The following is a 20953-nucleotide window of genomic DNA, read 5'->3' as shown; positions in this document are numbered from 1 at the left end:
ATCGTTCCAGCAGATACAGTTCTGCTGGCACCACCACGGCCCTCATCAGAGCTGGTTGAGCATACGAAGCCATCACCCAACGTAGAAGATACGGCTTGCGATGGAGAGTATGAGAAAAGTGAGTGGCCTGACCCCCCCAACGTGGCCACCAGCATTTGATGAGTCACTACTGCCGTGTCATCAGAGAGACACTCCAAGCCACAGTGTGGCAACCAAGCGCCTCCTCCGGCAGCTATGAGTTCCCTCAGTCCTGGTGCTCACTCCACCTGTCAGGAGGCTCCTCCTGCACCAGTGGTCCAGCTAAGAGACATACCTACCGGTCAGCTCCTAGACAATCCCAGTGTGGAGTACCAGCCCACTGACGGTGCCAGGGTGTGTCTACTCGTCCCTGCCATTGGTTCTCAGTTTGCCTTCAGTATGGGTATCCATCCTGTTCCTGACAAGGTGTTTCAGCCTGCCGCCTCGAAGGACCTATCAGTCAACATTAGCCTGCAGCCACCCGCTGTTCCAGAGTTGCCACCTGGTCCTGCTAGAGAGCCGAAGTTAATCAACAAGGTGGACTCTTCAGCTGCTCCGGCTACAGAGCATCAGCCAGTAATAGCCACGTGGTGCTACAGCCCTCTCTGGCTCTGCCTACCCCGTCCTGGAACCCATACCAGTTACCACAGATGGTGCCCAGTCTGCCCCGTCCCCAGGGTTACCGCTGATCCCTACAAAGCTAACCCATTCTTCCCACAAGTTCCTGTATGCAACTGATTACAGGGCTGAGCCTACCCCGTGCGCTAGTCTCCTGTCTGTTTCTGCTATAGGGGTTCAGCCTACCCCTGTCAAGTCAGACTCACTGTCTGTCAGTCATGAGGAGCAGCCTTCTCCATCCACGAGGGCCCAGCCTGCTTCTGTTATCGTAGACCCTTGTGTTTTCCCACCAGTTAGCTTTCATTGTGTTAACCAAGGCCAGTGTGGGTCCTTGTTGATATAACACACACACACTTTGGTTGAAGCAAGTTGCCGGACCACTAAGTGCCTTAGCCCATCCATACTACATACGCTGTGCGGTGCTGATCCGTGCCTGTGTATATTCAGAGTTATTAAACCACCTCAACTGGAATCCTACCTGTCTGTCATCTGTGCCCTTACCAGCAAACAGGAGCAAACACATGAAGTAAAACCTAAAGAATATACAGTCCACCAACTCTTCACTTACAGTTTGTGATGCAAGGCTGAAAGAGGTAGCTCCTGATTTAATTCATTCTTAATTTCCAAGCTATTGGCTGTAGGCTACGTCCCTTTTCATCACACTGACACAGTTCTTGTGAGATTCGAACCCTTGCCACAATCTGTGACAATTACATGGACTAGGCACTTTAGAGAGCAATTTGAACAGTCAGTCAAATACACGTGAAAGTTGCCTGGATGATCAGAATGTGATGTTGGACTCAGGTATGTTCAGGAGGCTTCCATGAACAAGTGTTGGAACACGCCCAACTATGTCCACGATTTAAATTTGCTGATGCAGAACTTGTTCCAGGATATAATCACTGCCACCTGTTGAGGTTAGCATAGGGCTAACATTTGCCATTTTAATCTGATGGGACCAGCTTCAATTTAGCGTTCTGTCACGTGGAAGTAAATTAACGATTTGAATTGGCTGATACACATTTTGAGCCGGAGAAACGGTTTCAATTTAAATGGTTGCTTATGTCCGCAAGTATGGCCCTCCAGTACTCACAGAACGTCTTCAAAACAATACAACAGTACCTCCAGTCTGGTGTCAATCACTATCAACAGATATGAGAATAATCCAGAACATTCAGCATCAAGTCTAGTGACCATCAACTGCACCTCGAGTGTCACAAATAGAGTTATTATGTGTATTACAGAAACTCCAAATATGCTAAACATTGTGTTGACTTAGCTAAATATGAACTTTGGTCATCTTAAATGTCCCCATTACAGTATAGATAAAAAGGAAAGACTGACAGCAAATGGTGATATGCATTTAGTAGTTGTAAAAATATCCAAAGTGAATACAGAGGATTTACACACTTGTTAGTTTTAGCTTCCCAGGCTAGATTGAGCCAGAGAAGTTTGGATGGGTTATGTAACAGCAGCACAGGCAAAGCATGCGCTTACGCTTCAATTTGCGATTATAGACCACAGCTTTTATAGAGCACATGTTTTCTACACCACTGGTTTTATTTGTTGGCTGGGTTGATGATCTTGCCCATGAAGAGAATACTCTTGGTCTCCTGGTCCATCACAATGACCATGAACGGACGGTTGAACTTCAACACAGGGGTGCTTCGGAAGGAGAGGGGCATGAGGACCACACCTGTAGCAGCTGCTGCAGTCGCTCCAGCCTCATCCACATCCAAGGAGGCATGGTGCGCCACCTGAAAGCAACCACACAATGCAGTCAGATGTACAGTAGATAGGCCTAGTTCACATGGTTCACATACAATATGTTCCAGGGCAGTGATTCTCTTGGGACCCACAGAGAGCTTTCAGAGGCTCCCTGAAAAAGCGAATGAATTGAAAATAACGGCAATATTGAGGCCAAAATGTATCATATTTCATGGAAGAATTGATTGACAGGCATTAAAACATTGAGAGTGAAAATGTTCCATACCTCTGAAACAGCCACCTTCAGATCCTCTGATATTCCACTGAAGTCAGCTCCATTACTGAATATGTCCGGCATTCCCATTCCACTCAGGACGTCCTTGAGGGAGTATGTTGTGGTGACAGACATCTTGGGAACATACACCTGGTATTCCCTAAAGACAAAATTGGACAGGAAGAAGATTTTACTTGCAATGCTTGTGATATGTGGTTGCTTCACCCACCCAACGTTCATTAGTTCTATGAGAGTGATGCGTCCTGATTGAGACAGGTCATACCTGGCCTTCATCCACCTGTGCCACTTGGTGATGTGGTTCTGACCTATGGCCTCCTCCAGACTGGCGAGTCCCTTCTCTGGTAGCGCCAGCATCATTGACACTGACTCGTTGTAGTGGAGCTGCAGGATACTGGTGGAGATCTCCTGGTCGTAGTAGACGGAGAACCTCTTCTTCACGCTCATCATCTGGACCGGAACAGTGGTGTTGTCATCCACATGGAATGTGTCCTCCTTTGTGTCTTTAGAGTCAAATGGAATCTCCCATTTTCCTTGAGAATTAGAAAATCGTCAAATATTATGATGATGATTAAAGGTTACCAGACTAAAAGCGGTCAATCTGAGGCAAAAAAAATCTAATCTGAGTGAGACCTGGCAAGATTCAGCAGGAAACACAGCCAAAAAGTACAGTGGCATCATTAATACCAACACCCAGAGACAAAAATACATATTGGCAGAGTTAGAAGGAATTACATATGTCCACAAGGTCTGCATCAATCAAATATGTGAACTCCATTACATTTTTTGCTTATTGTTTTTTTGATCTTATAGTTTGCAAAATCCTCTTACCTTTGAAGTATATGTAGCTGAGGAGATACATGACAGTGGATGGGTCCAGATCTTTGACTAACTTGTCTATCTTGCCTCGAGTCTTTCCCCCCACGTATTTATTGATCGTGTCGATGGCCTCGGCCGTGTTGGTGAAGTCGACAGTGAAACCCTCGGAGAGGTAAAAGCGCTTCATGTCCTTGAGGAACTCAGGGTGTGGTTTGAAGGTGTTGTGCAGGAAAAGTGCACTTCCTATGGACAGGTCCACTCCGTTCTTCTGGTTGAGCTGTGTGAGTATGGTCTGGAAGGCCTGGTCCACCTGTTCTTGTGTCAGTAGGCTGCTGTTGAAGCCCAGACCAGCGAAGAGCTGCTGGTGGGTCTGACCCCTGGCCCCCACGGACAGAGCAGCCAGGGCCAGGGACACACTCAGTGGGGAGAAGAACAAATTTTTGCCCTGGTTGTCAGGCTGAACCACCAGCTGCTTGTACAGGCTGAAGGCAAACCCCCCATTACCTTGTATCACTGGTTTGGTACCATTGTCACCAGGCTCAGGGTGATGATGCCCGTGGTTGTGGTCTCGCCTGTGTTCATGGTCTCGCCTGTGGTCGTGGTCGTGGTTGTTATCGCGCCCGTGATCATGATCCTGGTCAAGCCCCTGACCCTGGTGGTGGTCACCTCCGTGACCTTTATGACCTTTGACCTCTCCTGGGCAGAGCACTGCCATGACGATCCACAAACACAAGGCTGTCCTCATCTTGGTAACTATCACAGAGTTCAAAAACGTGGCCTTACTCAAACAATTTTGTTTCGATTACACAATAGTCACCACATTTAAAGGTAGATTCAGCGATATGACAGAGGCACTAAAAAAAGTGTAAGAAAGGTGTAATAACCAGTGAGTGGTAAATTACTGTTGAGAAATACATGATAGTTCAATTACCAGAGAAAAATTATACTTCCAAACAGATCACATCAAAATATTTCTTGAAGAATAAGCTTCACAGACACCACACATTATTAACAGTCACACTATTACATCACTCTGTACCCATGAGGTGGACAAGTAAACATGGCAGGGTCTAGAACATTCCAGTGGAGACAAAGTCTTCAATGAATCAAAGAACACTGTATATCTCAAACCTGCCATTGAACTAAACTGTGTTTTTATCTTCCCATATCAGTAATCAAATTATGTTATGTTTTTATTCTGAGGTCTCCAGCACTGGTCCAACAGAGACTAGCTTTTCAAAGTCTTATCATTTAATGTTTCCTGGAAAATATTTGTCTTGTTTTTATTCATTTTGGAAATCAGACATTTTTACTCCTAGTCAAGGTAAATTATACCTTTAGTTTATCAATTAGTGGGCCTCACACCAGACACATCCAGTGAACCATGTTTGGAGATAACCATTACAGTGCTATATAGAGCCAGTGACCAGTAAAAGTCTTGCAGTGTAGAGATAGATAGCAGGACAGTACTCACCCCTATAGACAGCAGCTATGGGCTCTTTGTACCAAAATCTGTCTATATACTGAGGATCGGGTGGTGTCCTTCATTTGGGATTGTCAGTGGTTGAACTTTGACATGTTTGTTTGGTACTGGCATGCCCCCATATTTGAACAGTGTAATGATTGCCTGCATAGAAGGAGTGCTGACCACAACATTGTTCATTTAGAATTGGCACAGGACACAAAAACTTGAAAAACATTTATATTGTAAACTACGGATATTTAGACATCATCAATAATTAGTTGGATGATAACACAGAAATGATAGCTATTGTGCAATATTGCTCTGTTGTAGGCTCTATGTTGTTCTGTTACATTTAGTTATTTTATAGGACTGTGCAATTCATGTCTGTTGTGGATTTTCTGTTGTGCATGGTAATATACAGTATATGTACCACCTTTCAAAAGTTTGGGGGTCACTTAGAAATGTCCTTGTTTTTGAAAGAAAAGCTACATTTTTGACCATTAAAATAACATCAAATTGTTCAGAAATACAGTGTAGACATTGTTAATGTTGTAAATGACTTTTGTAGCTGGAAACGGCTGATTTTTAATGGAATATCTACATAGGCGAACAGAGGCCCATTAACAGTAACCTTCACTCCTGTGTTCCAATGGCACGTTCTGTTAGCTAATCCAAGTTTATAATTTTAAAAGGCTAATTGACCATTAGAAACCCCTTTTGCAATTATGTTAACACAGCTGGAAACTGTTGTCCTGATTAAAGAAGAAATAAAACGGGCCTTCTTTAGACTAGTTGAGTATCTGGAGCATCAGCATTTGTGGGTTCGATTACAGGCTCAAAATGGCCAAAAGTCCTTTCTTCTATTCTTGTTCTGAGAAATTAAGGCTATTCCATGCGAGAAATTACCAAGAAACTGAAGATCTCGTACAACGCTGTGTACTACTCCAGTCACAGAACAGTGCAAACTGGCTCTAACCAGAATAGAAAGAGGATTGGTGCACAACTGAGCAAGAGGACAAGCACATTAGAGTGTCTAGTCTGAGAAACAGATACCTCACAAGTCCTCAACTGGCAGCTTCATTAAATAGTACCCGCAAAACACCCGTCTCAATGTCAACAATGAAGAGGCAACTCCGGGATGCTGGCCTTCTAGGCAAAGATGCAAAGAAAGAGCCGTCTCTCAGACTGGCCAATAAAAAGAAAAGCTTAAGATGGGCAAAAGAACACAGACAATGGACGGTGGAACTCTGAAACTCATCAGTCTGTTCTTGTTCGGAGAAATGAAGGCTATTCCATGCGAGATACTGCCAAGAAACTGAAAATCTGTACAACTCTGTGTACTACTCCCTTCACAGAACAGAGCAAACTGGCCCTAACCAGCCATTGAAACACAGGAGTGATGGTTGCTGATAATGGGCTTCTGTTCGCCTATGTAGATATTCTAATAAAAAAAATCTGCCGTTTCCAGCTACAATAGTCATTTACAACATTAACAATGTCATGGACATTTCTAAGTGACCCCAAACTTTTGAACGGCCGTGTATATACACAGTACCTGTCAAAAGTTTGGACACACCTACTCATTCCATGGTTTTCTTTATTTTGACTATTTTCTACATTGTAGAATAATAGTGAAGACATCAAAACTATGAAATAACACATATGGAATAATGTAGTAACCAAAAAAGTGTTAAACAAATAAAAATATAGTTTATACTTTAGATTCTTCGAAGTAGCCACCCTTTGCCTTAATGACTGTATATAAAGTTGAAGTCAGAAGTTTACATACACTTAGGTTGGATTCATTAAATCTCGTTTTTCAACCACTCAACAAATTTCTTGTTAACAAACTATAGTTTTGGCAAGTCGGTTAGGACATCTACTTTGTGCATGACAAAAGTAGTTTCTCCAACAATTGTTTACAGACAGATTATTTCACTTATAATTCACTGTATCACAATTCCAGTGGGTCAGAAGTTTACATACACTAAGTTGACTTTGCCTTTAAACAGCTTGGAAAATTACAGAAAATTATGTCATGGCTTTAGAAGCTTCTGATAGGCTAATTGATGTCATTTGAGTCAATTGGAAGTGTACTTGTGGATGTATTTCAAGGCCTACCTTCAAACTCAGTGCCTCTTTGCTTGAAATCATGGGAAAATCAAAAGAAATCAGCCAAGACCTCAGAAAACAAATTGTAGACCTCCACAAGTCTGGTTCATCTTGGGAGCAATTTCCAAATGCCTGAAGGTACCACGTTCATTTGTAGAAACAATAGTACGCAAGTATAAACACCATGGGACCACGCAGCCATCATACCGCTCAGGAAGGAGAGGCGTTCTGTCTCCTAGAGATGAACGTACTTTGGTGAGAAAAGTGCAAATCAATCCCAGAACAACAGCAAAGGGAAAAGGGGGAGGCTTGCAAGCCAAAGAACACCATCCCAACCGTGAAGCACGGGGGTGGCAGCATCATGTTGTGGGGGTGCTTTGCTGCAGGAGGGACTGGTGCACTTCACAAAATAGATGGCATCATGAGGCAGGAAAAGTATGTGGATATATTGAAGCAACAACTCAAGACATCAGTCAGGAAGTTAAAGCTTGGTCGCAAATGGGTCTTCCAAATGGACAATGACCCCAAGCATACTTCCAAACAAAGTCAAAGTTTTGGAGTGGCCATCACAAAGCCCTGACCTCAATCCTATAGAAAATGTGAGGGTATAACTGAAAAAGCGTGTGCGAGTAAGGAGGCCTACAAACCTGACTCAGTTACACCTGCTCTGTCAGGAGGAATGGGCCAAAATTCACCACACTTATTTGGGGAAACTTGTGGAAGGCTACCCAAAACATTTGACCCAAGTTAAACAATTTAAAGGCAATGCTACCAAATACTAATTGAGTGTATGTAAACTTCTGACCCACTGGGAATGTGATGAAAGAAAGAAAAGCTGAAATAAATCACTCTCCTATTATTCTGACATTTTACATTCTTAAAACAAAGTGGCGATCCTAACTGACCTAAGACAGGGAATTTTTACAAGGATTAAATGTCAGGAATTGTGAAAAACTGAGTTTAAATGTATTTGGCTTAGGTGTATGTAAACTTCCGACTTCAACTGTATGTATGGTGGTCCTCTGTGGCTCAATTGGTAGAGCATGGCGCTTGCAACGCCAGGATAATGGGTTTGATTCCTGGGACCACCCATACAAAAAACATCTATGCATGACAAAGTTGCGTTTGTGAAATGGCATATTATTTATACCCATGTCTGGTACATTATACTGTTTAACAATGTAATAGTGAGCTACTATTTCATTGGCATGCTAAGAGCCAAACCACACTTCAGCAGCCTTTTAATCAATTAATTATCTGCCATGGCACTACTCAGGAACTCAGGAATTTCATAGTGCCCATAATATTTTTGTAACACTGCAGTATAACAGAGTATACTGTATACAGTATATATATATTTTTTAACCTGTATTTGACTAGGCAAGTCATTTAAGAACGAATTATTATTTTCAATGAAGGCCTAGGAACAGTGGGTTAACTGCCTTGATCAGTGGCAGAACTAAATAATTTTTTACCTTGTCAGCTCGGGAATTCGATCTTGCAACCTCTCGGTTACTAGTCCAACGCTCTAACCACTAAGCTACCTGCCGCCCATATTAACTTTAGCCAAGAGTCTGCACTGCTTATAGACTTTGCACTCCTTAACTATGTACATAACCATTATAGATTTAACAAAACAAATTGCAAAAATACTTTCTTAGTTAAAAAACTATGTAAACAAGATTTACCTCACTGGAGTAAAAGTAACATGGATTTAACATGAAAGTTTGTTCTGCACTGTGTGTGTGTGTGTGTGTGTGTGTGTGTATGTGTGTGTGTGTGTGTGTGTGTGTCCTGTCTTTCTCCTGTGGCTGTAAACATTAGTCTAAGTTTCAACACATCTGTTTCTGAACATATTGTCTCTTTTACTCTTCCAGATTCCAGCAACCGTTTGAGAAATCAAACTGCTTAGTCTTTCCCTGGGAAAACAAGACAACAAAATAAAGTAAGATTTTGGAACATTAGAATACTGAGTGCCCTTTCGTTCAGTTCCCATTGGCCCAATCATTCTGGTGTCTAATCACAAATCACTCTTTAAAAAAAAAAAAAACAGTTTAATTTTGAGTAGATAAGTAACTTCATTTTTTGTAGGAGCAAACTTACCCATGAGACTCTGTATTTCCATGGTTACATCCCCATACACATAATCCAGCAAGTCCTCCTTTGACTTCAATCCATCCAAAAAGACTGGAAACAAAGCATGAGTGACAAAGAAACAAACCTTATGGTAGCATCAGAAAGAATGATCTAAGGCAATAGCATGTTAACAGCAATGGAGTGAGGAGGAACAACGACTATCAGAAACAAACCTGGCAAAGGAAGATCTTTATATCTTCTAAATGAAAAACTCACCAATATCCGATACCATGTCTTCCATCTCTTGCCGGTTTTTCAGGTACCTTGGCCACACATATCCGTCAAAGTACCCTGGCAGGTCAGGTGGTGTATACACCCTCGAGCTGTCAATCACATGAAAGGTGGGCCAAAGGCTTGTTCTTTTCATCAGCCACAGGTTATACAGTGGCCTATCTGAACATACCAAAATTATATCCAAGCATTGCAATTATATCGGAGTTTAAAAAAAATATTAGCCCCACCCTCTCCTCTCTTTGCAGACGTCATAAGGAATTTCAAGGAAATATCTCTTGTCCATTAATTCGTTCAAGGGCCTGCCAATCAAAACATGAAACAAAAAGCCAGACAAATAATTATTCTCATCATGCAGACAACAGACAAAGGGCATACCAAGAGAGGGAGAAGGAGAGCGACACATAGGAGGAAAGATCAATTTTCTCTTAGTTACCCGTAGTTGAAGATCAAGAAGCCCTCGACGATGAGCACAAACACCTCCTCTCCTACAGAGCATTGTGTTCTCAGACTTTGAGATGCTAGGAATGAACCGGGGTCCTTCCGCCATGATTCAATCTTGCTCATCATTCTGTCCATGTGGAGCGCATCAAGCACTACAAAAGTATCAGACAGTCAAGTTAAAAAGTGTTGAGTTCCAAATGAACACTAAGTTTCACTGACTCATGACTTATTTGTAAATGTAAACTTTGGTAATAGGTCACATTATTGTTTACATTTACAAATAAGTAATAACTCGATAAACTTACACTCAATGAGGTTAAACTTTTTTGATCTTCTGATATGTATCTTCTTGCTGATAAAATAGAAAGAAACTCTTCCCCTACCATCATACTGCTTGAACCCATTGCTGTCCACAGCTATCACAGAGTCATCCTAAAGGGAGAGAGAGAAAGACATGACCACTGACACTGAGCCTCTTCTTCCCTATCCTCCTTAAAAACTGACAGTCAAGAGAAGACCATGAAGAAGTTGAATTGAGGAGACATGGGGGAGAGGACCATGAAGAAGTTGAATTGAGGAGACCGGAGGAGGAGGAAGAGGACCTTGAAGAAGTTGAATTGAGGAGACAGGAGGAGGAGGAAGAGGACCTTGAAGAAGTTGAATTGAGGAGACATGAGGGAGAGGACCTTGAAGAAGTTGAATTGAGGAGACATGAGGGAGAGGACCATGAAGAAGTTGAATTGAGGAGACAGGAGGAGGAGGGAGAGGACCTTGAAGAAAGCATCCTGTGCTATGATGCAGCTGTTGGGGATCCTCAGGTGCAGACTACTGGACATGGTCGACTTCCCCCCATTGGTCATCCTGGAGACATGACAAGGTAAGATTCACAAATGACTGGAATCTTAAAATCAGGTGAAGATTTGAGATTCCAGCCTAACATACCAAGCGCAGATTTGTATACTAGGACTGGGTTTAATCTGTGTCAGACATACTCCAATTACTTTGAGCGGAGTGATGAGGTGTCGCGCCACAGGACAACCCTTTGGTGTGCAATGTGCATTGCTGAAATGTCCACCTGATTAGGCCATCATTATGCTAATAGTGTTTCCTTGGAACAGATCATTGCATATAAGCCAGGGTAATTGTTTAGTTAAATTGTTGTCGAAAGGCTATCTTCTGTACATTTGTAGCATTGCCTTCAATGACTGATTCTCTATCTATGGGTGTTGCCATATGGCCAAATCAAAAGTGAAAAAAGTATTTATTCTAAAAAAACTATTGCAATAAACTGTCTAAACAATTCTAAATGTAATGTGGTAACCTTCGATAATTTGAAGAAATTCAATTTAATGAACCATTCATTTCATGCAGGGGGGCCTTGAATTTGTCCTCAGGTGTGTGACATCACAATTAATGCTAATATAAAAGGTTTAATGATTCTCAAATAGACAAAAATATTTTACTCATTACCAGTTACTTCTAATCATATTCTGGAATTTTAATTTAAAAAACAACTTCTTTGTAGAATGAGGATAAACAAATTGTCTCCCCCATTACATTTTGAGTAAGGTTCACAGTAATTTGACAAAAACCTAGATAATTAGTTTACTTGTGTATTATGATAATGTTACCTGCCTCATGCTTTATAATTATTTTTACATTATGTTCAAGACAACATCTTTTTTCCCCCTTTTATTTATTGGTCTCACCCCATAGGACATGATGTCACACCGATGGACAATATACAACAGGCAGTCAAAGGTGATGGTTTAAACATAATTAATAACACTTTCAGAAGTTTCTGACCACTGTAAAATTCAAACTTCTAAACATCAGTAATGGATCCTCATTAAAAAGATTTTAAAGTGTACTCATTCCAATTGAAGGGCCTCGAAAGTGTCCTACGTTGTTATTTTTCATCACTACCTCCCCGAATCGGGAGTGGGTCATTTTCTGTTGCCTTCCTTGGATGTGGTAGCTGTTTCTTAGGCTCCCTCCCTGGAATCAAACCCTGATTCCCCGTTACACGTGGTCACCATGGTATGCACAGAAAGTACCATCGAAAGTTGATAGGGCAGACATTCAAATGAGATGTCAGCGCATCACCAGTCGAGGTTATACACTAGAGTCACCAGAAGCGTCTGTGGTGTCCGAGAGAACCCTGCATGGGTTTTGGGTCTGAATAAATGCACGCATCTGTGGTCAGCACTTGTTGGCATGTATTAGATCTATAATTGCTGCAGTCATCCAAGTAACGTTGGAGCAATCAAGAGGAACCATAACTCATTTAATGAGCCCTTCGCAATTTCACTGTACCGGCCGTATGTAAGACTTGCATGGCTTAATCTTTCAGGCAAGACTGGCAGAATCACTCAGGTAGAACCCAACACTGAGGTCTACCTGGCCAAGCAGCCAGGTGCACATCTAGTGATGGAGGAGAGCGAAGCGCACCCGTGCACATGCAGTGGGAGGCCCCGACCTACCAACAGCCGAAGCCGTGGGAGCCGAGATGCTGTTTAATAAGAGGTGTTCTGTTGGAGGGTTGTTGGAGTATAACCCACAATGGAGCCAATGACAATGGGTCTCTGATGCTGGTGGGTAATAGGTTGTGGGAGAATGAAAATGTAAATATTGCACTCAGAACCACATAAAATGATGAAAGTTGCAACAAAAAAGGTCTTCCCCCTAAAAAACAACTAATCCCTTTGAAAACAGCCTATGTGGCATCAATATGAGACAAACATTTATTCTAGTGTCAAAATTGACAAAAGTGTAAATAGGATCATTTTGGTCATAGTCTTAACTAAAATGAGTGTGGAACCTCAGTGCATCACAATGAGTAAATTAAGGTTGGGTTTGGATTACAATTATGTCAACAAATCATGCCCCCCCTTTTCCAAGCTCCACTTGCAAATCGCCCCTCCGCTGCATCGCTTCCCTTCACTTAGTGATCCATTGTTTCATCGCCCCCAACTAACGCGTTCAAAGGATCATGGCCATTTGAGACTGAAAAGCCCTAGACGGATTGATCTTGCAGTGCATGCTTTCAGCAGGATGCTCAGCCAACAACTATGGTTTGCATGCTCTGCCGAAGGACCCCATCATGCAGAGATAGGTGGTTGGAGTTCGTTGGTCCCCAGTGGTGGGGAGTATACCGGTAGCTAGACCATAGACTGCTGGTTATGTAGCTGGTTATGTACAGAGCCTTCAGAAAGTATTCACACCCCTTGACTATTTCCATATTTGATATGTTACAGCCTGAATTTATAATTGATTAAATTGAGCTTTGTTGTCACTGGCCAACACACACAATACCTACCCCATAATGTCAAAGTCAAATTATGTTTTTCGAAAAGTTTACAAAACCTGAAATGTCTTGAGTCAATAAGTGTTCAACCGCTGTTATTGGCAAGCCTAAATAAGTTCAGGAGTAAAAATGTGCTTAACAAGTCACATGATAAGTTGCATGGACTCACTCTAGGTGCAATAATAGGGTAACATGGTTTTTGAATGACTACCTCACCTCTGTACTCTACACAGATTACACCACAATATATATACACACACACACACACACACACACACACACACACACATATACACACACACACACACAGTTGAAGTCGGAAGTTTACATACACTTAGGTTGGAGTCATCCAAACTTGTTTTTCAACCACTCCACAAACTTCTTGTTAAACTGCAGCTTTTGCAAGTGCATGACACATGTAATTTTTCCAACAATTGTTTACAGACAGATTATTACTGATGGCATCAAATAGATGGCGTCATGAGGCAGGAAGATTTTGTGGATATATTGATGCAACATCTCAATACATCAGTCAGGAAGTTAAAGCTTGGTGGCAAATGGGTCTTCCAAATGGACAATGACCCCAAGCAAACGTCCAAAGTTGTGGCAAAATGGCTTAAGGACAACAAAGTCAAGGTATTGGAGAGGCCATCACAACGCCCTGACCTCAATCCTATAAAACGTTTATGGGCAGAACTGAAAAAGCATGTGCAAGCATGGAGGCCTTCAAAACCTTTTTTATGTCGGTTTTGGAGCAGTGGCTTCTTCCTTGCTGTGCGGCCTTTCGGGTTATGTCGATATAGGACTCGTTTTACTGTGGATATAGATACTTGTGTACCCGTTTCCTCCACTATCTTCACAAGGTCCTTTGCTGTTGTTCTGGGATTGATTTGCACTTTTTGCACCAAAGTACGTTCATCTCTAGGAGACAGAACGCATCTCCTTCCTGAGCGGTATGATGGCTGCGCGGCCCCATGGTGTTTATACTTGCGTACTATTGTTTGTACAGATGAACGTGGTACCTTCGGGCATTTGGAAATTGCTCCCAAGGATGAACCAGACTTGAGGAGGTCTACAAATATTTTTTTTAGGTCTTGGCTGATTTCTTTTGATTTTCCCATGATGTCAAGCAAAGAGGCACTGAGTTTGAAGGTAGGCCTTGAAATACTTCCACAGGTACACCTCCAATTGACTCAAACGATATCAATTAGCCAGTTTGGCCAGCTCTAGGAAGGTAGTTCTTGGTAGTTCTAAACTTATTCCATTTAAGAATGATGGCGGCCACGGTGTCCTTGGGATCTTCAATGCTGCAGACATTTTTTTGGTACCGTCTCGGAGCTCTACTGACAATTCCTTAAACCTCATGGATTGTTTTTTTCTCTGATATGCACTGTCAAATGTGGGACCTTATATAGACAGGTGCACGCCTTTCCAAATAATGTCCAATCAATTGAATTAACCACAGGTGAACTCCAATCAAGTTGTAGAAACATCTCAAGGATGATCAATGGAAACAAAATTCACCGGAGCTCAATTTCAAAACTCATAGCAAAGGGTCTGATTACTTATGTTATTTACATATGTTTTTATTTTTTTTATTTTAATCTTTAATACATTTGCTAATATTTCATTATGGGATATTATGTGTAGATTGGCATATGGTTCTGCTGTTTTGTGGGATTGGTATAGTTTACCGCACTCACTGCTTGTAGATCATGTTATGTATTGACACTTTCTTTGGCAGTGAGCTAACATGAAGGAGCAGAGCCTATATATAGATATATATATATATATAATAATTAAAAATATATATTTGCCAAGACTTACATTATTCATTCCTTAATAAATGGCAAAACATATATTTCTATGTGGCGTTTCCTTTCTGAAATAAAATGATTCCTGTTCGGAATGGGAATCGATTTCCCACCTCAGCCAATTAGACGATAGTAGCAATCACGCCTGCCTTATTTGGCGGCCTATTTAAAATGACCGGTTCTGGTCACACATCCTGCTTCTAGATCCCACCATCACCCCAGCCTCCACCTGTTAAGTTGTTTTCCTGTTGGGGGATTGTTCAAGCTTACTGCTCTTGCTGTTTTTATGTAATTTTATACATTTACGCTTTGATTGGGCAGTGAGGTACCCTGAAGGAGCAGAACCTATATTGCCAATACTTGCATTGTTCATTCTTTAATAAATGTTTACATATTTTTACAAGCTGTTTCCTTTCTGAAGAATGGTTAATGGCAGAAAGAGGAAGTCTGTTCTCTATGTTTTATGTGAAGTCTCTCCCTACTCAAGTGCAGCTGGGACATGTATGCTATCTTGTCAGAGCTTTTGTAAGCGGTCTTTACAATGTTCTTGTTGTAAAATGTTTTGACATGTAAGAAGTGTCTACAGACGGGAAAAGCTGAGATGTGGGGGAAAAAAATCACTATGAAAGAGATTTCACATGTTTAGTGTTAGAGAATGACCAGGAAGCAAAATGTTGTAATTATAGTGGTGAACAAAATCAGGGCAATTGAGAGTCTCCTATGCGGAGGCTGTCAAAAAGGTAGAACGATCGAGTATCTCTGAAGGTCTGACGGCAGTGAAGACCGGTAGGCCTACACTGCAGCCTGAGTATCACCGGCAGGACCCAGAAATTGTTCATGTGAAGAAAGTAGATTGGTTTTTCACCATTTCTATAAATCACACAAACTGCACTAGTACAAAATAAGTCAAGAAAGCTCAATGATCAACATTGTTTCTGCAGCTGAACTCTGGGATTAAAACTATTTACATCTGAGGAGCTACATGGGAGTCTTGTCTCGTGCGGTCACACCCTCTCAGACCCCAGAGCCTGAGCAGGGTATTTGAGTTTCCTAATTACTTAAGGAGTGGGAATGTATATTTTTTGGTTAATACTTTTTTTGTAGTTGTGTGGATTAAAAGGGAACTGCGCACCCGCTGATTTGGCCTGGTCTTTTGGCTTGCTCCTCAAGAAATGCTGACGCCATGACAGAAGCTAAATGTGAGTTGGCTTGGGGGTGTGGTTAGATGTGGGTGTTTCTTGGGTGCGTCCTTGCCTTCACCAAAGACACATCCATCTGTCAGCACCTTGCCCGCAAAAAGCGGTTTTCCCCCACTCAATAGATGGATTAGCTGACATCACGAAAACGATGCACTCACTTCAATGGGGCAGAAGTCTTGAGTTTTTGTGATTATGGATGGCAAGATAGCTACCAACCATAACAAGAAACTCCCATGTGGGGAATCGTAAATTACTCGTTTCAGCGAGTTTTATCTTGTTCTTGATAACATGTCTTGTCGTGTTTTGACAGATTTCATGTCAATGCTAATATGGCAAAAATTTGCTAGCTAACCAACAACTAACGATGTATTCATGTTTTCAATAAACATTGGAGACTAAATAGTTTACATGTGGTCAACAATCTAAAACAAAGCCGTCTGTTTTGCCCCACAGTTGTGCACTCCTCAGTTTTGTTGTTAAACACCCATCCCGTCTATCAAAACAAAAAATGTCTCTAGGTTGAGTTCAATAACTACAGGCAGATGTATGGTGAGATGCCGGATGAAATTTTGAATAGGTCAGTAGCCTACAGAGTAATGTGAGAATGCAATTGCTGAATTTATGTAGATATTCAAAAGTAAGTGTTTTGATATCTTCCAAATGTAGTAACAGGTCCATGTATAATAAATAACCCTTCACATAATACCATAGAAGCCGTGTTCTGCTAATATAATGTGTACCAGTCATCTTTCATTGTCTTTCCCAGCCGATACAGATACTGTGCCTATCGACATTTTGTCCGGTGGTAATGGGTCCATCTTGGCAAAGATATCAGAGTGGTCATACCTTCCTGTGTAGTGTCCTGTATACAACAGGAGTTCCCTGATCCTGGTGAAGAATACAAAGGGTTTCTTCCTACCATTCAATTCAATAATCAAAAAAGACAATACAAGTAAACGATGGTATTATAATTTTACAAGACATGAGTGCCAGTTCTCTCTCTCCATTCAGAGACATCAGTATCAAGCTAATTTGTCTGTCTGGACCTCATCACATCACCTTACAAGTCTCCATGTACTGGTTCCATAAATGTTTCTGTGAACACATACACACAGTTACTTTTCTATTACCAGTGGCAGTTAGTACATGTTTGTGTGTCAGATATTACCTATCCTATGTTGAAGTCTGAACAAGTCAGATAAAATCTACCTAATTCTGACCTCCCCATCGATGACCATTGGTGAGCAGGCAAGAGGTGAGGCTGGAGTTGAGGTCTTTTCCAGAGCCGCATTGATGGGCATAGCAACGTAGATCAGCTCCTGGCCTCTCATCAAAGATACTGGTCGCACGCATGCACGCACACACACACACAGAAATGAAATTAAATGGTGAACACAGCAATCAGGCTGGTTCCACCAGGCTAGGTTATGCCCTGGACATTATATGCATCTATGTAAATAAGCCACAAATAATGTCAGTTTACATAAAGAGTCTATCAAATGCCAAGTGGTAAATTGAATTTTGTTCTTTAGAAATGGACAAAGCTTTTTTTCTAATGCACTTCACAACAGAAATGACTACTAGTTATATCTGCTTGGCTGGGGTTATTAGCCTACTGTTTATCAAGATGGGTATATTTGAATACAACTTTTCACATAATTCACATTATTTGTTGTTGTTGATGAAGCCGTCAGTATCATCAGGGCAGTAACTCAAGTCACTATCAGAGGCCTCCTGTTCTTTTCATAGGAGTCGAGATAGACTGACAACCGAGGAAAGATCACAGGAATACCTTAAGTTTTTTTTTTTTTTACATTTTTTTAACTAGGCAAGTCAGTTAAGAACAAATTATTATTTACAATGGACAGCCTATCCCTGTCAAACCCAGATGACACTGGGCCAATTGTGCACCGCCCTATGTGATTCAGCCTACTTGTGTCGCATGACACACTTTTATTCCAAGATCTTGCTGACAAGCTGTGAAAATAGCAAGTGAACAGTGAATGAAATGATTGAGGTTGCTAAACCATTGCAATCACATTGCTGGACATGTTACGATACCCACCTTTGCTCCTCTGGTAGGTCCCAGCATCCGTTAATAACCAGGGGATCAGTCTGGCACCCAACTGTGCACTTTGTCTAACAGAAAAACAGTGTCAACGATTGTCATCATCCCTCAATTATAAACATAGCTCGAGAAACAACTTAAATCTTGTTTGGAAGCTAATGTTGTGCTTTACAGATGTAGACTGACTGACTCCAGATTAGATTACATTTAGGCCAGTGACACCATTAGACTATGCAACCAACTGTGACCTGTTTTGCTATGGCCTTGGGTTGGTTTGAGTTTGTTGTTGCTAGTTAGTACACTGTTGTAGTCAGACATGAGTATCACCATAACTGCAGCCAATATGTATTTGTGCCCTAGAGTCTAGGCATGGGTTGCACCTCACTTGTGACCATTTCCTCTAAATTACGATGGTTGAAATACGATGAAATTGCTAAAGTAGGCATATAATTTGTAGGAATCAACTTTGCCATATTATGTAGTCGTCAATTTTACCTTAAAGACAAAAATAACTAGCAATGCTAATGTTAGCTAGCTAAAATACAGTGGTCCCCTCAATCTTTGCTAGCTGGCTAAAGTCAATCGGGCGACAACACAATCATTACTTATTTGAAATGTCATCGTTTTTCCATGCCAAATCAAAGTTGCATTGAGGTAGGCTAACGTTAGCCAGCTAGCTAGTTGGTAGCCTGCTGCTAGCTAACTTCAGCTACATAACCAGCAGTCTATGGTCTAGCCACCGGTATACTCACCAACACTTGGGACCAACGAACTCCAACCACATATCCCGCATGATGATAGGGTCCTTCGGCAGGGCATGCAAACAATGGTTGTTGGCTGTGCATCCTGCTGGAATTATGCATTACATGGTCAATCCGTATAGGGCTTTTACATCTCAAACCAAAGGCCGTGATCCTTTGAACGCGTTGTTTGGGTGCGATGAAACAACAACAGTGCCCCATTAAATGAAGGGAAGCGAAGTGGGCGGAGGGGCGATTTGCACGTGGAGCTTCGCAAAAGGGGGAATGATTTGTTGACATAATTGTAATCCAAACCCAACCTTCATTTACTCATTGTGGTCCACTGAGGATCCAAACTCCGTTTGATACGAGACTGACTATGACCAAAACTATGTACACTTTGGTTTTTAGGGGCAGACGCTCTTTAAATGATAATTTCCCCTTCCTTGTATGGAATTTACTTTTCATTTGTACATTTTTTCACCCCTGTCCAGTTAGTGGTGACAATATACATTTTGCGTGTAGTTCTTCATACAACTGAAAGAAGAATCACAGAGACCAAAAGTAATGGCTTCTTCATGTAGTCACTAATGGTGACTAACTCCACTATGGCTAGTTGGCCAAAGCCTATGGGGAAATGAACGGGGGTTTTGTAGTTTTTTCTTTATATAACCCCCGAAAATATGGTCTGCATTTAACACACGTTTAGAATATCTTATACATGTTGTTCTATTAGATAACCTTCATGAGTTAACACCTGCCTCTGTGTGCATTTTGAAGCGTTCATGTCATCAAAATAAGCACATAAAGCAAAAAGGCTTCATCATTCAAAACGTAAAACATATCCCCCCAAACCTGTGTTATGCTGCGTTCAAGTTGTCAGAAACTCCGTGTTAAAACGAACATGAAGTTATTTGCGTAGATAGAACATCCTATTGATTGATTCTGATAACGCCCAAGTGGGAAACTCGGGATCCGACTCTTCCGCCTAAGTTATTAAATCAGAAGTTTCCGAGTTTCCGACATGAACTGAACGCGGCATTTTCAACGTTTATCCCAAAACCCACATAATTTTGACCATAGGAATGGCTGAACGAAGCAGAGGTTTCATGTCTGGTTTTTAGGACTACATTGTGACACACCATGTGGACATTGATTACATGTTATCGTCAAAATCAATCAGAACTATTTGGAAATATCATGAATGGACTAGGCCTACTGTTAGGGACTAGGATTACTGTTTCTTGAAATAGATGTCATAAATACAAGAGTAGGTGAAGGAAATGTTATTAATGTTTTCCTTAAGTTCCATAACCTTACATGGGACAGTCAAACCATTGCATAATTACCGCGTTGGTTCAAAATAGTAAGAAAATAAATACACTGCATGAAGTGTAATAAACACACAAAGATTTTAGTAATATGTCACAATTAAAATAAACACACAAAGCTTTTAGTAATATGTCACAATTTTAACCAATTTAAATTGTTTGCCATTATGGACCAAAAAAAGGGGGCGTCACGTCAACTACCCCAATGGCCAAAAGAAAAGCCCAAAAGAATGCAGCCACATTTCAGATGTAATGGTCAGATTGAATGGTCGTGATTCTTAAATAACAAGGTTTCGTCTCACACAATTTCAGATCAGATTCAAATAATAGCACGTACACACTTACCCTCCAATTCCAACGACAAGGGTCCTCATGGCTGAAGCTAGTTGGGAGGTTGTGAAATGGTCCCGTTGAATGCTGACAAATGCGGGTAACATAAACCTCCTCTTGCAGAATTGAGAGAAATTATAAAAACAGGGCTAATGTTAGAGTACTTTTATGAAAGTAGGTCCATTGCCTGATAGTGGTTCCGCTATTCCACAGCAGGACGATGGATTCGCGATCCTGCATTAATACGTCATCATTTAAAGGGCTCCACGATGCACGACCCCTGGCTGCCCTGTCCTGGGACAAAATCTGTAGTGGGTGCAGG

General features: G+C 41.4%; 1 protein-coding gene across 14 annotated transcripts; it reads right to left on the bottom strand.

Moving 5' to 3' along the window:
* Positions 1-1983: 1983 nt before the first annotated feature.
* LOC110535792 (alpha-1-antitrypsin) lies at positions 1984-20840 on the bottom strand. Of its 14 annotated transcripts, none has more exons than XM_021621062.2 (13): positions 20647-20840; positions 18983-19079; positions 18228-18301; positions 10490-10703; positions 10148-10274; positions 9835-9994; positions 9629-9700; positions 9384-9490; positions 9135-9218; positions 3467-4207; positions 2901-3168; positions 2630-2777; positions 1984-2393 (listed from the first exon to the last, which is right to left on the bottom strand). In XM_021621062.2, exons 1-13 carry the CDS (start codon positions 20736-20738, stop codon positions 2196-2198), a joined length of 2382 nt encoding a protein of 793 aa, XP_021476737.2. In that variant the 5' UTR covers positions 20739-20840; the 3' UTR covers positions 1984-2195. The 14 variants fall into 14 exon arrangements, with proteins under 14 accessions (XP_021476737.2, XP_021476738.2, XP_021476749.2 ...); XM_021621063.2 differs by having other exon boundaries at positions 18983-19076; XM_021621074.2 differs by lacking the exon at positions 20647-20840 and adding an exon at positions 17372-17501 and having other exon boundaries at positions 18983-19186.
* Positions 20841-20953: the final 113 nt, after the last annotated feature.

The sequence above is a fragment of the Oncorhynchus mykiss genome, chromosome 11, assembly GCF_013265735.2.
Source record: "Oncorhynchus mykiss isolate Arlee chromosome 11, USDA_OmykA_1.1, whole genome shotgun sequence".
Taxonomy (NCBI): domain Eukaryota; kingdom Metazoa; phylum Chordata; class Actinopteri; order Salmoniformes; family Salmonidae; genus Oncorhynchus; species Oncorhynchus mykiss.
Note: the sequence above shows the minus strand (reverse complement) of the source record. Positions and strands in the feature narration are given on the sequence as shown.

Coding starts and splice junctions, on each gene's coding strand:
- LOC110535792 (XM_021621062.2), bottom strand. CDS start 20,738: ATGTTACCCGCATTTGTCAGCATTCAACGGGACCATTTCACAACCTCC. Junction 10,704..18,227: donor GACCTACCAGAGGAGCAAAG/GTGGGTATCGTA, acceptor TCATGTCTCCAG/GATGACCAATGGGGGGAAGT. Junction 2,778..2,900: donor CACAGGTGGATGAAGGCCAG/GTATGACCTGTC, acceptor TTTTGTCTTTAG/GGAATACCAGGTGTATGTTC.